This window comes from Rhizopus microsporus (assembly GCF_002708625.1).
Source record: "Rhizopus microsporus ATCC 52813 unplaced genomic scaffold scaffold_8, whole genome shotgun sequence".
Classification (NCBI taxonomy): domain Eukaryota; kingdom Fungi; phylum Mucoromycota; class Mucoromycetes; order Mucorales; family Rhizopodaceae; genus Rhizopus; species Rhizopus microsporus.
In genome coordinates this window covers 745,717-764,140 of record NW_019671923.1, presented here as the reverse complement: position 1 = coordinate 764,140, position 18,424 = coordinate 745,717, and the positions used below count along the sequence as shown (strand labels likewise).

The 18,424-nt window shown below is 37.3% G+C and overlaps 9 protein-coding genes across 9 annotated transcripts; 6 read left to right on the top strand and 3 right to left on the bottom strand.

Moving 5' to 3' along the window:
• Positions 1-2,264: 2,264 nt before the first annotated feature.
• On the top strand, positions 2,265-4,946 carry RHIMIDRAFT_202795 (protein O-D-mannosyltransferase; the record flags this gene model as incomplete). Its single annotated transcript, XM_023606638.1, has 12 exons — positions 2,265-2,368; positions 2,417-2,492; positions 2,555-2,628; positions 2,697-2,848; positions 2,903-3,171; positions 3,231-3,414; positions 3,464-3,559; positions 3,610-3,811; positions 3,866-4,137; positions 4,201-4,331; positions 4,385-4,559; positions 4,615-4,946. 12 exons carry the CDS (start codon positions 2,265-2,267, stop codon positions 4,944-4,946), a joined length of 2,067 nt encoding a protein of 688 aa, XP_023466403.1.
• Positions 4,947-5,322: 376 nt separating this feature from the next.
• RHIMIDRAFT_135678 (uncharacterized protein) lies at positions 5,323-7,719 on the top strand. Its single transcript, XM_023605605.1, has 9 exons — positions 5,323-5,451; positions 5,510-5,553; positions 5,611-5,791; positions 5,849-6,022; positions 6,080-6,261; positions 6,312-6,430; positions 6,489-6,643; positions 6,694-7,175; positions 7,226-7,719. The coding sequence occupies exons 1-9, from the start codon at positions 5,391-5,393 to the stop codon at positions 7,538-7,540; spliced, it is 1,713 nt and encodes a 570-aa protein (XP_023466402.1). The 5' UTR covers positions 5,323-5,390; the 3' UTR covers positions 7,541-7,719.
• A 193-nt stretch (positions 7,720-7,912) lies between these two features.
• On the bottom strand, positions 7,913-8,487 carry RHIMIDRAFT_237607 (uncharacterized protein; the record flags this gene model as incomplete). The annotated part of the gene is made up of 4 exons (XM_023608786.1): positions 7,913-8,041; positions 8,103-8,174; positions 8,235-8,306; positions 8,356-8,487. The coding sequence occupies 4 exons, from the start codon at positions 8,485-8,487 to the stop codon at positions 7,913-7,915; spliced, it is 405 nt and encodes a 134-aa protein (XP_023466401.1).
• Positions 8,488-9,412: 925 nt separating this feature from the next.
• Positions 9,413-10,121, bottom strand: RHIMIDRAFT_283000 (uncharacterized protein). Its single transcript, XM_023613106.1, has one exon. It carries the CDS (start codon positions 10,054-10,056, stop codon positions 9,481-9,483), a length of 576 nt encoding a protein of 191 aa, XP_023466400.1. The 5' UTR covers positions 10,057-10,121; the 3' UTR covers positions 9,413-9,480.
• Positions 10,122-10,218: 97 nt separating this feature from the next.
• On the top strand, positions 10,219-11,034 carry RHIMIDRAFT_215438 (uncharacterized protein; the record flags this gene model as incomplete). The annotated part of the gene is made up of 5 exons (XM_023607286.1): positions 10,219-10,296; positions 10,373-10,392; positions 10,464-10,620; positions 10,674-10,867; positions 10,922-11,034. Exons 2-5 carry the CDS (start codon positions 10,374-10,376, stop codon positions 11,032-11,034), a joined length of 483 nt encoding a protein of 160 aa, XP_023466399.1. The 5' UTR covers positions 10,219-10,296; position 10,373.
• An 840-nt stretch (positions 11,035-11,874) lies between these two features.
• Positions 11,875-13,196, top strand: RHIMIDRAFT_251622 (LETM1-domain-containing protein; the record flags this gene model as incomplete). Its single annotated transcript, XM_023610864.1, has 7 exons — positions 11,875-11,915; positions 11,963-12,368; positions 12,421-12,486; positions 12,543-12,638; positions 12,676-12,788; positions 12,840-12,927; positions 12,978-13,196. The coding sequence occupies 7 exons, from the start codon at positions 11,875-11,877 to the stop codon at positions 13,194-13,196; spliced, it is 1,029 nt and encodes a 342-aa protein (XP_023466398.1).
• Positions 13,197-13,396: 200 nt separating this feature from the next.
• On the top strand, positions 13,397-14,382 carry RHIMIDRAFT_135625 (uncharacterized protein). The gene is made up of 2 exons (XM_023605602.1): positions 13,397-13,833; positions 13,888-14,382. The coding sequence occupies exons 1-2, from the start codon at positions 13,434-13,436 to the stop codon at positions 14,013-14,015; spliced, it is 528 nt and encodes a 175-aa protein (XP_023466397.1). The 5' UTR covers positions 13,397-13,433; the 3' UTR covers positions 14,016-14,382.
• RHIMIDRAFT_135629 (uncharacterized protein) lies at positions 13,862-14,553 on the top strand. Its single transcript, XM_023605604.1, has one exon. The coding sequence runs from the start codon at positions 14,054-14,056 to the stop codon at positions 14,501-14,503; it is 450 nt and encodes a 149-aa protein (XP_023466396.1). The 5' UTR covers positions 13,862-14,053; the 3' UTR covers positions 14,504-14,553.
• RHIMIDRAFT_135628 (origin recognition complex, subunit 4) lies at positions 14,554-16,072 on the bottom strand. The gene is made up of 4 exons (XM_023605603.1): positions 15,670-16,072; positions 15,162-15,611; positions 14,825-15,106; positions 14,554-14,777 (listed from the first exon to the last, which is right to left on the bottom strand). The coding sequence occupies exons 1-4, from the start codon at positions 16,066-16,068 to the stop codon at positions 14,604-14,606; spliced, it is 1,305 nt and encodes a 434-aa protein (XP_023466395.1). The 5' UTR covers positions 16,069-16,072; the 3' UTR covers positions 14,554-14,603.
• Positions 16,073-18,424: the final 2,352 nt, after the last annotated feature.

Sequence of the window (18,424 nt, the reverse complement as noted above, 5' to 3'; positions counted from 1 at the left end):
CCTTTATTACAAGTCATTACTTGAGCAGAGATATACATTCCTGTCAAAGAAAGAGATCAATTAATATGTACAAGAGCCTCTTTTTTATACTTTACCACTGATTACGAATGAAATGACTTTAAAGTTGTTGGGCATAGTTTTACAATCTTTAACAAGATGTGAAATAAAACTTTTTAACATTAGTGGCATTCTGATCTCGAACTCTTGTAACTCTTTTGTTCCTGTTGGGCCTTTGTTATGCAAGCCAATTTCAACACATCCAAGCTCGTGTGTCAAATATTTGAAGACCAAATCAGCATGGTTAGCTGCTCTTACTCTAACATAATGGCCAATCACGGGATAAAGCCTTAAAGAGGTCTCTGTTACTTGCTAATGCTAAGAACGCCTGCCCATGCTCAAAGAACGCTTGCTACTGCTTTTCAATACACTCAAACACTCAAATACCTACAAATGCTTATCATATCTCTGGAAAGATCAGTAAAGGTCTGCTCATGCTTATCAATACCTACAAATGATCACCAGTGCCTGAAAACGCCAGTGAATGCCTGTCCCTTGCTTATCAACGTCGGAAAGCCTCTGAAGAAGTCTGCTGCTAATGAATACTGCCCTGAAGCCACGATAAACATAATCAATCTACTTTGCCACTATCTGCTACACTCTACCAAGCTCTACTACAAGAAAAAAAAAAAGAAGAAGAACAAAAAAAAAATTAACTAGACAGGTCACTGCTTCTCTACGCTTGACCACCTTGATATGCTTCTATTGTTATGACTCTGCCTCTACAGCTAATGAATGGCCTGTAAACCTTCCCTTACTGCTGAGCTCGATGGCTGCAATGCTCCAAAGGTTCAATACTCCGATGTCTCCACGGTCATCACTTCTTTCGAAATGCTTCGTCCCAGGTACTTAGAAGTGCACTCTTTGTACGTTGAAGCACCTTTTTCGTTGAATTTACCGTGGTATGGTTTTGAGATTTGAGATTTGAGCCTGAGTACTTTTTATTCATGGAGGATTTACATCTTGTAGTCTTCTGGCATGCAGTCTATGGTTCTAGTCATCTTGGGTTTGAAAGCTAGCGATAATGTGGCCATCTGGACTTATGGAAAGAAAAAAGAAGAAACCTCTACTTGCTCTCTAAACTTGGCCATCAAAACAAAAATCTCTACTTGTTTAAAGCTCTCTCTCTTCGCTTCTAGAATGGCTTGGAATCAAACTATTACTCACTCAATAAAGCCTTCATTTCGTTACTCTCACACTTGACTTTTTGTTCTTTCATCTTAATAGCTATTTTAATACTCATTCAAGTGGATATGTTTGACTCAAAAAGAAAGGAATAAAGTATTTTTCAGTACAATTCTAAGTTCTGCTATATGCACTCATCAATTTGACTTTGCTCTATTTGCTCTCAAGCTTCCCTAGAATCTGTTAGAAACGAACAGACCTTTAAAAAATAAATGAAATATCTGGGATATAGCCACTGTAAAGCAAACAAGGTCACTGATAAGTTTAATTGATCTTTTACTTTCTGAGCTCATCGATAATACAGCAGAGATGTTTGAGGATAGTGCTAGTCTTACCAGTGTAATGTGTGTTGGAGTTTTGCAATAAGCTGCTCTCTAGGTGCAAGTTCCTTTTTGCAAATCTGGAAATTTCTAACTGGGAGATCGTTCTGATCAACGAACCGAGGCTGTAGCTTAGTAACTTGGAGCTGTAGTAGCTTCTAACGTAAGACTGAGGGAATCAAAATACTTTTTTTTGTTTTGTTTTGGTGGTCTTTTTGCAAGTCCCTAAAATAGAAAAAAAGACTAACTGTCGGATTTGAATCTTTGATACTTTCTGCAGGTCCATATGTTTACTTGCATAACACGCATCATTATTATGAATATTCCTTCAAGGAATTTATATATGAATGATATTTATGCATCACTCTAAACTGATGATTCTTGGGGGCAGAACAAAGGAAGGTAGGGCAAGACGAGATACACGGGGGAAAGTGAATGTAGAGAAAGAGGAGTTAAAAATTGATTTTTCTTTTCTTTTCTTTTTATTGTTTCATGGACTTTATACCAAGTCAATCTTCTTCATCAGAACGATATCAAGATCATATACCTGTTCCTATAGGTGTGGAAGGCTCAGGCTACTCTACAGGATTAGCCAATACCAACTTTCGTAAACGAAACATAAAACGACCAGAACACAGCGATTACGATTCAGAAGACTTTGACTTGTCAAAAACAGACAAGATTAAGCAACGGAAAGAACTCATGAGAAAACAGGCTCTTAAACGTGATTTATATATTGCCTTGGGCTTGACGCTTTGGGCAGCTTATATTCGACTTTGGAAAATATGGCAACCACCTTCTGTTGTGTAAGATATCAGTCCACTTTTTTTATTTATCTTACTAATAGTGAATAGCTTTGATGAGGTTCATTTTGGTGGATTTGCTACTAAATATATCAAGACGCGGTTTTTTATGGATGTGCATCCACCCGTAAGTTTAAATTGATGAATAGATTGTGGATATTAACCTTTTGTTTGATGCATGAATTGTAGTTGGCAAAAATGTTGATTGCTCTTGTGGGTAAATTAGCAGGCTTAAAAGACTTTGACTTTAAAGACATTGGAAAGTAAGAGAGAGATAAAAACAAGATATACGAAAAGAGAGGAGGGGAGTGATGCTGACTATTTTACATAGGGATTATCTTGCGGACAATGTTCCATATATCCCAATGCGAGTATTTTGTGGTCTCACAGGATTACTCGTTGTTCCTATCGCCTATCTTACAATACGTGGTGCTGGTCATTCAATTGCTGCTGGATTAGTTGCTGCTCTCATGGTGTGTTATGGTAAGTCGTAAAAAGAAAAAGATAGAAACGGATATAGTAAACACCTAAAAATAGAAAATGGATTGATCGCAAACAATCGACTCATTTTACTGGACCCACCTCTTTTATTCTTTACCTCAATCACAACACTAGCATGGACCTATTTCTTTAACCAAAAGCGTAGACCGTTTCAATTTTGGTGGTATTTTTGGCTAGCAGCCACAGGTGCAGGATTAGGACTTACGGTCAGCTGTAAGTGGGTGGGATTATTTACGATTGCAACCATCGGTACATCAACCGTCAAGAATTTGTGGGAGCTTTGGGGAAATACACGCATATCAAAAGTAAGAACAACAAGTATAAGAGGAAATAGATGGACTGATTCTTTTATTTCTATGAACAGTATGTTTTTATGAGACATTTTGGAGCGAGAGCACTTTGTTTGATTGTATTGCCTATCAGCCTTTACATGATGATGTTTGCAATTCACTTTCATTCATTACCCAACAGTGGTGAAGGTGACGGATTCATGACACCCGAATTTCAGCAGACACTGGATGGACATACTCATATTCAGTCACCTATTGGTAATGATCAGTATATGCTTACGTTATAATACTCATATATTGTCTCTAGATATTGCATATGAATCTAAAGTATTCATCCGACATGTGGCTACCAGAGGAGGATATCTTCATTCACATCCACACAATTATCCTGGGGGCAGCAAACGTAAGCACGGTGACAGATATAAAAGATAGTATCTAATAGAGTGGTTTTAGAACAACAGGTGACACTTTATCCTCACCGTGACGATAATAATTGGTGGACATTTAGAAAAGTAGATGATGAAGAAACAAAGGAAATTGAATACATCAAGCATGGCGATATTGTTACCTTAAAACATTCTGACTCCGTCAAGAGATTACATTCACACGATATAAGACCGCCTATGACTGATTTGGAGTATCATAATGAAGTGAGGTACAAGGGGAGAACGATATTAATGAACTGGAGGTTAATTTATTGAAACTTTAGTGCTTATGGATTTGAGAATTTCACCGGAGATGCCAATGATAATTGGAGAGTAGAAATTGTAGAAGGTGATAAACGTGACCCGGTGTCAAAGGAGCGAATAAGAACGATCCATACCAAGTTTCGTCTGGTTCATGTCATAACAGGATGCCATCTCTTTTCACATACTGTTAAATTACCAGAGTGGGGTTTCGATCAACAAGAGGTAACATGTATCAAAGGAGGCAAAGTACCAAAGACCTTGTGGTATGTAGAGACTACGGAAAACCCAATGCGTAAGATATACAAATATAGTATTCATGGGCGATCTATTGGGCATTGACACTTTTTAATTCTAGTGCCACCCGAGACAGAAAAAGTAACTTATAATAAGCCCGGCTTTTTTGCCAAATTTGTCGAATTAAACAAAGTGATGTGGGATACAAACAAAGGCCTGACCTCATCGCATCCTTATGATTCAAGGCCAGAGGTATGTTAATAAGGTTGTACCTTAATTAGGTGTAACTCCTGTTACTGTTTTAGTCTTGGCCATTGCTGCGACGAGGAATTAACTTTTGGTCCAAGGACAAATTGCACATCTATCTGTTGGGTAATCCACTCGTCTATTGGTCTGCTACTTGTTCCATCTTTGTTTGTCTTATCGTGAAGGCCGTTTTTCTTCTCTTAGACAAGAGAGGTATTCAAAAGGACTTTGGAGGTAATTAAGTTTTTAAAATGAATGGGAAAAATGAAACTGATACACGACGACTTAGAGTTAAGAAAACATTATGATGAATCAGCTGGATTCTTCCTCATAGGCTGGTTTTTTCACTATGCGCCCTTTTTCCTAATGGGGAGACAGCTGTTCTTGCATCACTATATGCCTGCACTCTATTTCTCAATTTTGCTCTTTGCCGTAGGATTTGATTTGCTGACGATTCGTTTAGTAAATCGAAAGCGATTGATGGCTGCTGGAGTATGGATCTTGATGGTTATCTATGTTTATCGATGCTTTATACCCATTACATATGGTGAACCTTGGACACAATCGCTGTGTGAAAAAGGAAAGTGGAGGTCAACATGGGATTTTGATTGTGCACAGTAAGTGTATTTGTGTATCCAATATAAAAAAGGCAAAAAAATGTAATATGATCATAGGTATCACCATGACATTGAAAGCTACAACATAAAGAAGCCATTGATTATTGAAGGCATAGATAAAGTAAAGAATGTGTTTGGATCTTATTTAAGCAACAATAATAGACCAGAAGCAGTAGAAGTGATCAATATAGTATCAGATGAAATCAAATTATCAAACGAATCAATTCAAAACGGAGAGAATTCTGCCTCTGCTACACAATAAAGACTGTATTCGCCCTTGTTTTACAAACATTATCTCCACTGTACGACTTTATTAAATAAGATCCATTCTATAAATTTACATTGTGAGAACAACATATGTGTCTTTGTAATCCCATTTCTTTCCCTTTTTCTTTCTTCTTTTTTATCCTTTATTTAATTATTATTTCATATATTTTATTAAACCAACATGTTTATCATTCTGTTCATTCTTTCCTTTGTCCCCTTTATAATAGCTTCACCTGCTATTAGTAAGATTCAATCGCTTGTGTTACTCTTATTGACCCTTTTTCTTTTTTTTTTCCTTAGCCTCAGGGACATGTACAAGATACCCAGCAAACGCGAGTTGTTCAGTATGTTTTAAATATTCATGTTCCATTTGCCCTTTATTAACATGTATAACTCTTTAGAATTTCATAGATTATAACGTATTTTTACCAAATGGAACCACTCTTGAAACAGTCGAAGCCAGTCTACAACAGTATAAGCAACTAGGAGCAGAGTTTGGTCTAGTCAGTCCTGTCTGTTTTGATGCCTTTTCTCGCTATATTTGCTCAAAAGCATATCCTAAATGCCAAACATCCTCTAATCGTAACTATTAACTTTAGACATCTAAAACGCGTCCTAGCCTTATCTCTCTTTTAATAGAAACAAGTGTGTATACCGCCTGTCTATCTTCATGTGAAGAAGCCAATGCTGCATGTGCTGGTCTCTTCAAGATGGCTGGATATGCACAATTATTACCCAACTGCACAACAGAAACAACAAGTGTCGGAAGCCCTTTACAGCCTGACAACTCTTGTAACAATATTCAATCAAAAAGTACATTAAAAAAAAGAGGCACTAAAAAGTCAGTCATCTAATATCTTATTGTAACAGTGACACCACAGCAAGTCGATCAAGGAAAACTTAATATTTCTGCTGCTCCATCAGACTTTATCATACAACAGTGTCCTGCTCCTTTTGTAAAGGATACATTAGCCGGTACAGGTGAAGGCAAGACATTGGACCCAAAGTTCTGTCAATTTGGATGTTGTATTCCTTGTCCTGCCCAAAATCTTGTAAGTAACACTTAAAGCTAGAGTTTCATCATTGACACGTGTATTTGTAGTTTTATAAAGATGGCTGGGCCAAGAAAGGATTCACAGCTACAAACGCTATCCGATTCGTTTCCGCCGTTCTGTCGGCAATTCTATGTATAAGCTACTTGGTTCTGCCTGATAAACGAAGGTAAGCCAAGTTATATGGCAAAGAAAAGAGAGGATACTGACACACATATATCCATCAGACATCCCTCACTACTCATTCTCAACTTGGCACTCAGTATTTTCTTTTTCAGTATGACATCGTTCTTTTCAATTGGTAATCCAGAAAGATTACAGTGCTCAGCAAATGGTGTTACCCCCGGTGAAATGGGCAACAACGCGCTTTGTGCCGCTCAAGGTGAGTCCGTTTTTACTAATGAATGTACCTGTATTTATCATTTTAAATAGGCGCAATACTTGTCTTTTCCTCGTTTGCTACAACATTTTGGTGCTGTGCACTCATTCTAAATCTTCATGTTCACACTGTATGGAAGTCAAACTTCTTTGTAGACAAGTATCTCTTACTCAACATCATCTGCTGGGGCATTCCTACTGTCATCACATGCATTGCTCTCGGACTGCATTCTCTCAAATTTGAATTTGCTAGTCTTTGCCTTGTAAAGATGGAATACGTTTTTAAATTGTATTTTTATCCTTTGGCTGCCATCATCTGCCCCAGTTTTCTCATCCACATTGGCACTTTCTTTTACATTGCAACAGTGGCCATACGCGAAGGATTAGAATCGGATATGTCTCAATCATTATCAACAGGGAATGTCTCTGAACGTCCTCAGGGCGTGAGTCATCGTCATCTGGTAGTGGCAGTCAAGATACAATGGAGAGCTTTACTACTGGCTGTTGTAGCCATTGTGACAATTCTGTTTTATTGGGTAAGGTACTTCTAAAAAATGAAAAACCATGCATTAACTATTTTAAAAAGCTGGCTTACATGACTCAAGTCAATCGTATAGCAACAACACAAGCAGAAGGCACTCTAACCCAGTCCTGGCTTCAATGTATGCTTACACCTGGTAACAGTCAAAATACGTGCTATGAAATACTTAAATCAAGCTTGCCATCCTTCCCTCTTATGGTCACAGCAGATGCATTAGCAGGTCTCATTGGCTGTTGGCTCTTTATCTTGTTTGGAAAACGATCCTTATGGCGTGAATGGAATGATTTGATTTATGATTTGCGTATTAAGATTAGAGGTAAACGAGGTGAAAAGTATGGAGAACAGTTTTTTGCACTTTAATTATTTTTTTACATCATTTATATTTATATATCTTTTAATCTTGCTATCTTACTTTAATATCCTCCCCCAACTTCTCCTTTGTATAAATTAGTTTTTTGTGTGTTTTATATTTTATTACTAAATCTTTTATCTTGGGTTTATTGTGCATAAAGACTTAATGGACAAGTATACAATAAATCATGCTTTTTTTTTTATTGATGTCATGGATGACGCATATTTAGCTTCATATTTTATGTTAACGCAATGTATGCTATCGAGCATAAGCAACCTTCAAGCTACCACATAACTTTTTTTTACAACAGCACATTTACAGAAATATTTATTTAACAAGTGCTATTTACACAAATTTGTACAGAAAGTGAATGACTAAGCTTAATCAGTTTCTTGTTCGTGGCTATGACCAGAAGCCTTGCCTCCTTTGCGACCAGCTTCTTTTGCGCGTTCACTACCTTGAGTAAAGCTGCCACCAGAGGCCTTACCACCTTTGGAAGCAATTTCACGCTAGAAGATATTCATGTCAGACACACGTATGCATAAGGAATTCATATCATCTTGTACTTACTTGCTTTTCAGGATCCATGCTAGCAAAACCACCAGAGTGACTGGAGTGTCCACCCTTGGAGGCGATTTCACGCTGCAAGCAAGTACAAGATTAAGAAAAGTTCTCCCCAAGCTTTCTTTTTTGTCTACTTACTTGTTTGTCGGGATCCATGCTGGCGAATCCACCAGAGTGACTAGATTGTCCACCTTTGGAGGCGATTTCACGCTATATTTATTTTTAATACAAGTTTGCCTTTAGTTATTATTCAACTTACCTGCTTATCGGGATCCATACTAGCAAAGCCCTTGTTGGCATGACCGGATTGACCACCTTTGGAGGCAATGTTTCTTACTTCTTCTTTGGGGCGGTTAGCAAAGTTTCCGGGGTTACTGTTTTGAGAAGACATTTTTGCAATTTGTTTCTTGATAAAAGGTAAAGAAAAGCGATACATTTAAAGTGAAGACCTCGCCTTCTTTATATAAGGCTTAAATAAATCAGCGACTAGTAAAAAAAACGAGTTTATTGCGTGTTATTGATGCATGAATGAAGTAAACATGAAACACAATGATACTCAGTTTGAATAGTGGATGGAAGATAAATGACAGCTAAGGTGTCTGCATAACAATAGCAATAATAACAATAGCGTATTGGCCAATACAATCACTTTTAACAATGTGGATTTGCGTAATATATGCAGAAATAAATAATTCGACTAAAATGGTTCAAACCATTCAAATCATAATGAACACGACTTATAAAGAGCGATGCGTACTTTTTCTATAATGACACTAAATTACGTAAAGTAAACTCAAAATCCCCATCGGTTCAAAAGTCTAGATCTCTGTGTTTGTTTAATCGTCTCTGAGACATGGTTTACTCCACACATAGTCAATGAATGGAGTATTCTTTTATAAAAGAAAAAAAAAAAAAGAAAAAAGGAAGCTCTTGGTATTATTCGAATGCATATTGACAAAGGGTTAAAACCATGAACAAAAGTCATACAAGAAAGTGTTTAAAATTTATGTTTCTTGATTATATCAAAAGAACGTTTTTTTTTTTCTTTATAAACAGTTTGACAACACTTTTAAATCTAACTTCATTACTGTATTGTGCTTATCAAGAATATATAGAAAAGATCAATGCGATAACAAACAGTGGGTTCGCAGGAGATCACGTGCATAAAAACTCAATAAAATTAAGGCACAATCAGTGTTTGAACAGCCAAAATAAATACAGGCACAATAAGACTCTCTGATCCATGCACACTTCTACAAATCAATGCTCCAAATATACACATTGAAATACATTGTATATCCAAAACAAACGATGAATTCAGCTGTATGTCAAATTGACTGGGAGTGTATTTATTAAAGAACAAATGTATGCAAAGCGAAATCATTTATTCCTCATCTTCTTCTTCAGCAGCTTCACCGCTACCAGCATTGGCTCTCTTTCTCTTGACACGACCGGCACGACCACCACCATAGGGAGAAGTCAAAGCAAAATCGATGTGCTTTTGAGAATCCAAACGGACAATGAAAGAAGGAACATTGACGATTTGCTTACCAACACGGATGTGACGTTGACGGATCAAGACACGGGCGTGGTGAATAGACTTGGCAAGACCCAACTTGAAGACTTGGGTTTGGAGACGACGTTCCAAGAAATCTTCAATCTTGAGGGCAAGAACGTAATCGAGCTTCATACGGCTTTCGTCGAGGACACCAATACGGAGAAGACGACGGATCAAGGCGTTACCTTCAAAGAGACGACGAGGGTCCTTTTCATCCAACTTTAAAAGTTCACGAGCAGCACGACGAATCTTGGAAAGAGTGTAACCAACTCTCCAGATTTCTCTCTTGTTCTTGAGACCATATTCACCAATCAACTTGAGTTCTTGGTCAAGACGAGCAGACTCGAAAGGACGCTTGGGGACGGTGGAAGTTTTACGACAGTTTCTGACGGTACCAGCCATTGTGTGAAAGAGGAAGAAATTATTTCTTCAAAAAATTTTGTTACTTTTTTTGCCCTGTTCGAAACCTTGGATGGCTTGGTGCCAAAACGTGACTTGTTGGGTTAAAAAAATTTTTCAATTAAAGACAAACTCTCAGCGAATAGCCGCACACTGCCTGTGTGTGGGGGGTGACAAAAGGTAGGTTGCCTTGCCCATTATAGGGCTTTCTCTTTCTCTTTGATTTTGTGCAAACTTTGACAGGTAAACTTACACTTTGCACTTGGTCTAGTCTTTAAGCCTCTAACACTTTTTTTTTGTTTGTTTGTCTATTCAACAGAATGCCTCACTCTTTTGGTCGTAAGTATTTCATGTGGAAATCAGCTTTAAAAGAATGTGTCAACCCACCAACATAATTATTATCATTATAGTCCGTGCTCGTACTCGCCATATGTTCTCTCGTAACTTCAGAGAGCATGGCACCATCCCTCTTAGCACCTACTTGAAGACCTACAAGGTTGGTGACATTGTTGACATCAAGGCCAACGCTGCCGTCCAAAAGGGTATGCCTCACAAGTTCTACCATGGGTAAGTAATATATACCTGTGTCTGGGTAATATGTATTAATATTTGACTATTAGTCGTACTGGTGTCATCTACAATGTTACCAAGTCTTCCGTTGGTGTCATCGTTTACAAGGTTGTCGGTAGCCGTTACATGGAAAAGCGTGTCAATGTCCGTGTTGAACACATCAAGCACTCCAAGTGTCGTCAAGAATTCTTGGACCGTGTTAAGCTCAACGCTCAAAAGAAGAAGGAAGCCAAGGCTGCTGGTGGTATGTATCGCTGTGTATGTATATTGTATATTATTTATTAATTTTCTTTCCTAGTTACATTCAACCTCAAGAGAATCCCTGCTCAACCTCGTGAAGCTCGTCATGTCTCCACCAAGAAGAATGTTCCTCAAACCATCGCTCCTATTCCTTATGAAACTCTCATCTAAAGTTATTGGGATTTAATAAATGCACGGGTTTGTTTATATAAATTGTGTAAATTTTGAGAGCTGTGCTCGTTACTTTAATCCATTCCCTGTTTTCATATGTTCCTTTTTTCTATTGTTGCATGATGCTTGATGTGTAACACTTTCCTATAGACTGGCTTCCAATGGCTTAAGCTAAAGTGATTGGCAGTCTGAGATTGGAAACGAACATTGTCTAAAGTATTTGTTTTTATTTTTTAGAAGAGGATGGATCACAAAGGGTAAGAATGAGGTATATCATTGTCGCTAAGGTCTAAGAAGAATATGCAAATGTAGCTACTATGGTATTGGTTTTATTCAATGCACTTGCCTGTAAGATAGGTTTCATTTATATCCACAAATGACGCGACTGAGGGTGCTGGTACATGGGATCAAATTATCCTAACAAGCAGGCCAGTGGTGGTAGTTGCCAAGTGGATTAATTCGATGTTGTTGAGGAGTAGTCATAGTCGAGAAGAGAGAGAGAAGAAGTCGATGCTACGTGACGACTGCTTACCTGTCTCTTTAATTTTTTCTCTGTTTGATTGGTATAGTTATCACTCTCACCAGTTCAGCCCTTGAAGATAGTAAAATCAATTTATCAGGGGACTATATCACTTAATATTAACCTTGCTTCACATGACAGAGCATGGATCTCTTAAATCTTTGACTCATAATAATGTTTTATCTGTACATTCATGATTTGACTCATAAACTGGTAACTGAAAAATAATCTGCGGAGTGTTGCGCCGGTAAATCACCCAAATATAAACAATCTCCCCCTTTTTCTCTTTTTTACGTCTTCTTACCGTTGAGAAATCAGTAATGTCTTTCAACATCGTGAGACGATCTTTTCCTGTTAAAAGGTATAAATAGCACGATATCAACATGACTCAAACTAACCATATCATAGACCATTGACAACTGGCTACTCTTTCCCATCTAGTCGTGCTGCAGTTATTATCAAGCCATTACCTAGATATCAGCCTGTCAGACACTTTTCATACGGATATGTACGTTATAATCAGTTACAAACTGAAAATAAGTCTCTCTTGAACGAAACGAACGAGGCAGTTGCAAATCAACCTACATCTCGAATCGGCAAGTTGATTCAACAGTCAAAGGAATTGGTTAAATTTTACAAGGACGGCATCAAACTTCTTTGGTCGAACCACAAAGAAGCTAAAGCATTGCAGTTAAAGGTTCAGAATGAAGGTTATGAACTAAGTCGATCTGAATTTCAATTGATTCATCGGGCTCAAAAGGATATCATCAAGCTTATTCCCTTTGGTATCATTTTCTGTATTCTTCCTGAATCTGTAAAGAAAAGAAAAAACGACAAGATTGTGTTGCTAATTTTATACTGTGTAGATTCCCTTACTTGTTATTTATGTACCAGCCATGATCCCAAGCACTTGTTTAAAGGACAGTCAAATTGTATGTAAAATCAGGATAATAGAAAAGTAAAGTTTGTGAATTAATTGTTTTTGTAGCAAAAACAACGAGAAAAATTGGATAAAGTGCGACAAAAGATGACAATGAACGTATTAAAATCTGCAGAACAAGTTCAAGGGGTAAAAACTCTATTTGTGTGTAGTAAACAGCATGGCTTATGCATTTATCCAGATTACACCTGAGGACTTTTTATCTCTTCCCAAGTTTCAACGCATTGCTAAGCACTATGCATATGACTTTGATTTAAGCCGTATCGATAGAAGACATCTCTCTGCTTACTGCAGGTATATAATGAAGCAACAGTATCAGTAGTACATAGCTAACAACCGTATTAGATTTATGGGTTTGAATGACTATGGTACTCAGGGAATACTTAAGAAAAGACTTGCAAAATATATGAATTATATAGAAAAGGATGATAAAGTAAGATTAAAGAGATAGTGTATATACCAACAGAGACTTATTCAAAATAGCTTCTTGCTAAAGAGGGCATTGACAATTTGGATATTAAAGAATTAAGCACTGCAGTTGAAGAACGTGGTATGCGTTCTTTGAACGAGTCTGAAGAGCAAATGAGACGTGCTTTGAAATATTGGCTTGCAGTAACTCAGAATCAACAGTCTGGACAGATCACTATTCCACCTGGCTTGCTTGTCTTTAGTAGAATGTTTTTACTTAATGCAAAATATTGATAGATAGACACTTAAAATAAAAACAATAGACGCTGAAATATGAACAATACTGAACATTTGTTTACACTTGTCCACCGTACGTTTGCCTTCACTCTATTTTTTTAATGGGAGCTTTTACCTAAAAAGCCAATAGGCGTCACAGCGTGCTACTACATTGCTAGTTAGTTTTTCGCTGCGGTCAAAATTATTTAATGTCAAGGAAAATATTTTGCTTCATTTAACCAACATTCAACCCAGATGCTTTTGTCAGAAATCAATAGTGAATTGCTAACTTGCATTGCTGGTCATTTACCTTTGAAAGATTTAAAAACCTTTTCACAAGTCTGCCATCGATTTGCAATCATAGCTCATAGTGATGCTGTTTGGAAAGAACAACTCTATAACACATACGGTGTAACCTATAAACTTCCTGAGGAAAGTTGGAAGGACATGTATGAGCGTAAGAGTGAGGATCCGAAAAATTATAGAATATGTCCTCATATTGGATACGTGAATGGACAGATATTGAAGCCCTATGCAGCAAAGTATCAGCAGGTGCTCAACTGGTTGCCAAAAAACCTAAACTGTACAACGTGTGGTTCAAACTGTAAGGACAGTGGATTGTGTCTCTACATCTGGAAGGGAAATACTAGAAATCGTAAGTGTATCACACCAAAAAAAAAGGATGACAATCAGCTAATTTTTTGACTAGGCTGTAAGGATTGTGCCTATAGTTTTCATAAAGCAGTGGAAGGACATGGTATCTTGATTCGAATGAACGTATTACAACTTTATTGCTTTGATTGTAACAGACTGGTAATGATCACCCTAAGCAACTGATAGATCTGTCTACTCATCGTATTTTATAGCTGGGTGAAATGCGAGGAGATGCTAGTGAAGCCTATTACGTCAATCTGTTGTTAGAGGCATTGACCCATGATAGTGAGAAAGGTAGAGAAGCAATGAGAAATAGAAATCGATGCATGCAAGAACGCGTACTCTATACCGAGCAAGCCGATCGTTATGCGGTCTTAACAAAAGAAAGATACTATTTCGTAGACAGATTATGGATGTGCTCGTGGTTTCTGCGTTTATGCGATGGTAAATTAGGTGAGGGCCCAGTGGCGAATGACAGTTTGGAAGATCCCGAAAATCCCGGTAAACTCAACCCCCATTCACGACCACGTGGATCCTTCAAGGGTGGATTCTCTATTGTCACTCCAGAGTTATGGGATTACCTTGTCAAAACATATGGTTTAAAGGGTGGCACTTATACTTCAGGTATATTCCTATATAATTATCATCATGTTTATGTATTTATGCTTTAATGCTATAGATGACATCAATGGTCCTGAATATAAAGAATTGAGAGATGCTATTGTAGAATGGAGATTAAACTAGACACTTTTTGTAAACAAAGTAAAAGAATTAGAGACCGCCTGTGCCCCATTTCTTGATGATGCTGGGACAATCATACTTGAGGACAGCTTCTGTAATTTGAGCTCTTTCTAACATGAGTTTTACCATACGATACTCTTTGGGACATTTTCCTGATGATTCGACAGGATAGATCAACTCGAACAGTTGTAGATTTTCAAATGCCTATTTTATCCCTTAGAAAAAGCCCTTTACAAATACTTGTTATTTACCTTGAGAGCCACTGCACGTTTGTAAAGCTTCATACCAAAACCTAGTCCCTTCAATTGCGTTCTGTTCATAAATTCTTTATACTCGTCATAGACCATTTGAAAGTTAAATGTTGTTATTTCTTTCTCCACAAGCTTTTTCATACTAATGATCAAAATGAGTTCCAATAGGGCAATATCTCTTAGTAGCTCTGTCTTTGCATCTGCTCTTTGTGTGAGGTTAGACTCTACAAAATCTTGTGCTAGTAAATGCGGTTGACTAGATAGTTTTATGACAGGTTGATACTATAAAAAAATAGGGTTTTTATATGTGACAATAACCATAATCATAATGACTTACAGCTATTTTATGAAATAGACGAATATCTTTAGTCACTTCATATATCTTTTTCACAATATTGCCCAAGGCTGGATTCTTGAAAAGCTCTTCTACTGACTGATTAAAGCTTTCATGACCTTCAATATGTTTAGGAATGATAAATGTTTGCTTGGTCATATTCATAAACTCGTCTAGTGTTGAAGTAGGAAATAGATAAATCTGTCGGTGAGAGAACCTAGACTTGACGCGCTTTTCTAATAGATCAAGTGCGTCCAGACGACAGGTTAAACCAATGACTGCCATTGGATTTTGTGCACTTTGAGCAGCGTCAAATAGATTGTACAAGAGTGTCTGTTTTGGTTGTTGAGCAAACAAGTCAAATTCGTCTAGGATGAATATAACAGGTAATGAAGTCTTAGTGCCTGATTTAAGTAAAGACAATATATATTCGAGTGAATCTGCAAAAGAGGTCTAAAAAGAATATAAAAAAGAGTTAGCATTGATTCCAAAGTGATGTGTTTTATATTACAAATGAGCGTTGTTGCTGTTGTTGTTGTTCAGTGACTAGCTGTCTTGCGATCTCACTTAGGGCTAATCGATCCGTTGTCTCTGTTAGACCGTTTAATTTGACAATACAGAATTCTGGATATAGTCTTCGCAAGTCTCTGAGAACAGTATTGATAAGAACAGTTTTTCCTGTGCCTCTGTTTCCATATAATAGACAAGAGTTACTCTCTCCTGAGGACACAGTCTGCCGAAGCAGAGTAAAAAGAGATTGGTATTGATTATCTAATCCACATAATTTGTTGGGTAATTCTTTTCCGTTGAGTCTTGATAGCAAAAGTGAAATAATGTTACTGTTGCATTTATCTAATCGAGGTAGTTTATTTGGTACGAAGACATCTTTGGACGCACGTCTTTTTGACATTTTTGATTAATTAAAGCCACTTTTGATATTTTGACCTGAATGTGAAGCGAGGTTGTATTTATTTAGACCAATCAATTTTATTCTGTAGTAGTGAGCATGAAAAAGTGAAAAGATGCCCCAACAAGAAAACAAGCTGATCTTGATTCCCTCAGTCTTACGTTAGAAGCTACTACAACTCCAAGTTACTAAGCTACAGCCTCAGTTCGTTGATCAGAACGATCTCCCAGTTAGAAATTTCCAGATTTGCAAAAAGGAACTTGCACCTAGAGAGCAGCTTATTGCAAAACTCCAACACACATTACACTGGTAAGACTAGCACTATCCTCAAACATCTCTGCTGTATTATCGATGAGTTCAGAAAGTAAAAGATCAATTAAACTTATCAGTGACCTTGTTTGCTTTACAGTGGCTATATCCCAGATATTTCATTTATTTTTTAAAGGTCTGTTCGTTTCTAACAGATTCTAGGGAAGCTTGAGAGCAAATAGAGCAAAGTCAAATTGATGAGTGCATATAGCAGAACTTAGAATTGTACTGAAAAATACTTTATTCCTTTCTTTTTGAGTCAAACATATCCACTTGAATGAGTATTAAAATAGCTATTAAGATGAAAGAACAAAAAGTCAAGTGTGAGAGTAACGAAATGAAGGCTTTATTGAGTGAGTAATAGTTTGATTCCAAGCCATTCTAGAAGCGAAGAGAGAGAGCTTTAAACAAGTAGAGATTTTTGTTTTGATGGCCAAGTTTAGAGAGCAAGTAGAGGTTTCTTCTTTTTTCTTTCCATAAGTCCAGATGGCCACATTATCGCTAGCTTTCAAACCCAAGATGACTAGAACCATAGACTGCATGCCAGAAGACTACAAGATGTAAATCCTCCATGAATAAAAAGTACTCAGGCTCAAATCTCAAATCTCAAAACCATACCACGGTAAATTCAACGAAAAAGGTGCTTCAACGTACAAAGAGTGCACTTCTAAGTACCTGGGACGAAGCATTTCGAAAGAAGTGATGACCGTGGAGACATCGGAGTATTGAACCTTTGGAGCATTGCAGCCATCGAGCTCAGCAGTAAGGGAAGGTTTACAGGCCATTCATTAGCTGTAGAGGCAGAGTCATAACAATAGAAGCATATCAAGGTGGTCAAGCGTAGAGAAGCAGTGACCTGTCTAGTTAATTTTTTTTTTGTTCTTCTTCTTTTTTTTTTTCTTGTAGTAGAGCTTGGTAGAGTGTAGCAGATAGTGGCAAAGTAGATTGATTATGTTTATCGTGGCTTCAGGGCAGTATTCATTAGCAGCAGACTTCTTCAGAGGCTTTCCGACGTTGATAAGCAAGGGACAGGCATTCACTGGCGTTTTCAGGCACTGGTGATCATTTGTAGGTATTGATAAGCATGAGCAGACCTTTACTGATCTTTCCAGAGATATGATAAGCATTTGTAGGTATTTGAGTGTTTGAGTGTATTGAAAAGCAGTAGCAAGCATTCTTTAAGCATGGGCAGACATTCTTACCATTAGCGAGTAGCAGAGACTTCTTTAAGGCTTTATCCCGTGATTGGCCATTATGTTAGAGTAAGATGCATCAGTAACTATGAAATAGAGCCAGCAAAAGTGAATTTTCTAAATGATGACATTAGTTATATGTACTTCGAGATCACCCCAAATGATATTGTACCTCTTTCAGCATAGGAAATAATAAAAGCATAGGAGAATTTTAAGAAGGGATAAAGAATGAAGAAAAAAAAAAAGGAAAAAGGAAAAGAATGGTGGTCTCTTTTATAGTTGTTGGTTTACGTGAGTCGTGTTATTTACAGGATTTTAGTCTTAATTGGTACGGCTGAAGTCTTTTTTTTTGGGACAAAATGATTTTTTATTTCTGACGAAATACTTAAAGGTAACATATGGCGATGACATTTACCTTAGACCTAATTCTTTATCAATGCACCTAACCCAGAATATCACCCAACCTTGGCAATCCTGAACAGTATCTGATCCCACAAGCAGAAGGAAGGTGAGATGTCAATGTATCTGTTTTATCAAGTAGGATTCCTCGTAATACTGCTCTTTATTTTGATCAGCACTCTTATGCGCATAACCGTAATGGTAGCCAAAAAAAAAGAGGAACTCGACACAAGGCACGCTTAATTTTTTTTTTTTTTTTTGAAAAATAGTGACTGCCATTAAATGTAGTTATAACGTTCTCAAGATCCTAGCTAGGGTTTTTTCTTTTACTTATTTCATGTGAGTATTGAATGTTGCTTCGGTACTTCAGTGGTAGCATGATTAGAATAAGTTTAGGTTCTGGGGGTGTCTCTTTCTACTTGTCATGTGAGTATTGGATGTTGCTTTAGTACTCCAGT

Excerpts from the sequence above, each read along its gene's own strand:
- RHIMIDRAFT_135678 (XM_023605605.1), top strand. The coding sequence starts at position 5,391 with ATGTTTATCATTCTGTTCATTCTTTCCTTTGTCCCCTTTATAATAGCT. Across the intron at positions 5,452-5,509 it reads AATAGCTTCACCTGCTATTA|CCTCAGGGACATGTACAAGA; the intron begins GTAAGATTCAAT and ends TTTTTTCCTTAG. Across the intron at positions 6,431-6,488 it reads GTTCTGCCTGATAAACGAAG|ACATCCCTCACTACTCATTC; the intron begins GTAAGCCAAGTT and ends TATATCCATCAG.
- RHIMIDRAFT_135628 (XM_023605603.1), bottom strand. The coding sequence starts at position 16,068 with ATGTCAAAAAGACGTGCGTCCAAAGATGTCTTCGTACCAAATAAACTA. Across the intron at positions 15,612-15,669 it reads AACAGCAACAACGCTCATTT|ACCTCTTTTGCAGATTCACT; the intron begins GTAATATAAAAC and ends TATTCTTTTTAG. Across the intron at positions 15,107-15,161 it reads GTCTATTTCATAAAATAGCT|TATCAACCTGTCATAAAACT; the intron begins GTAAGTCATTAT and ends ATTTTTTTATAG.
- RHIMIDRAFT_135625 (XM_023605602.1), top strand. The coding sequence starts at position 13,434 with ATGCTTTTGTCAGAAATCAATAGTGAATTGCTAACTTGCATTGCTGGT. Across the intron at positions 13,834-13,887 it reads GAAGGGAAATACTAGAAATC|GCTGTAAGGATTGTGCCTAT; the intron begins GTAAGTGTATCA and ends TTTTTTGACTAG.
- RHIMIDRAFT_135629 (XM_023605604.1), top strand. The coding sequence starts at position 14,054 with ATGCGAGGAGATGCTAGTGAAGCCTATTACGTCAATCTGTTGTTAGAG.
- RHIMIDRAFT_283000 (XM_023613106.1), bottom strand. The coding sequence starts at position 10,056 with ATGGCTGGTACCGTCAGAAACTGTCGTAAAACTTCCACCGTCCCCAAG.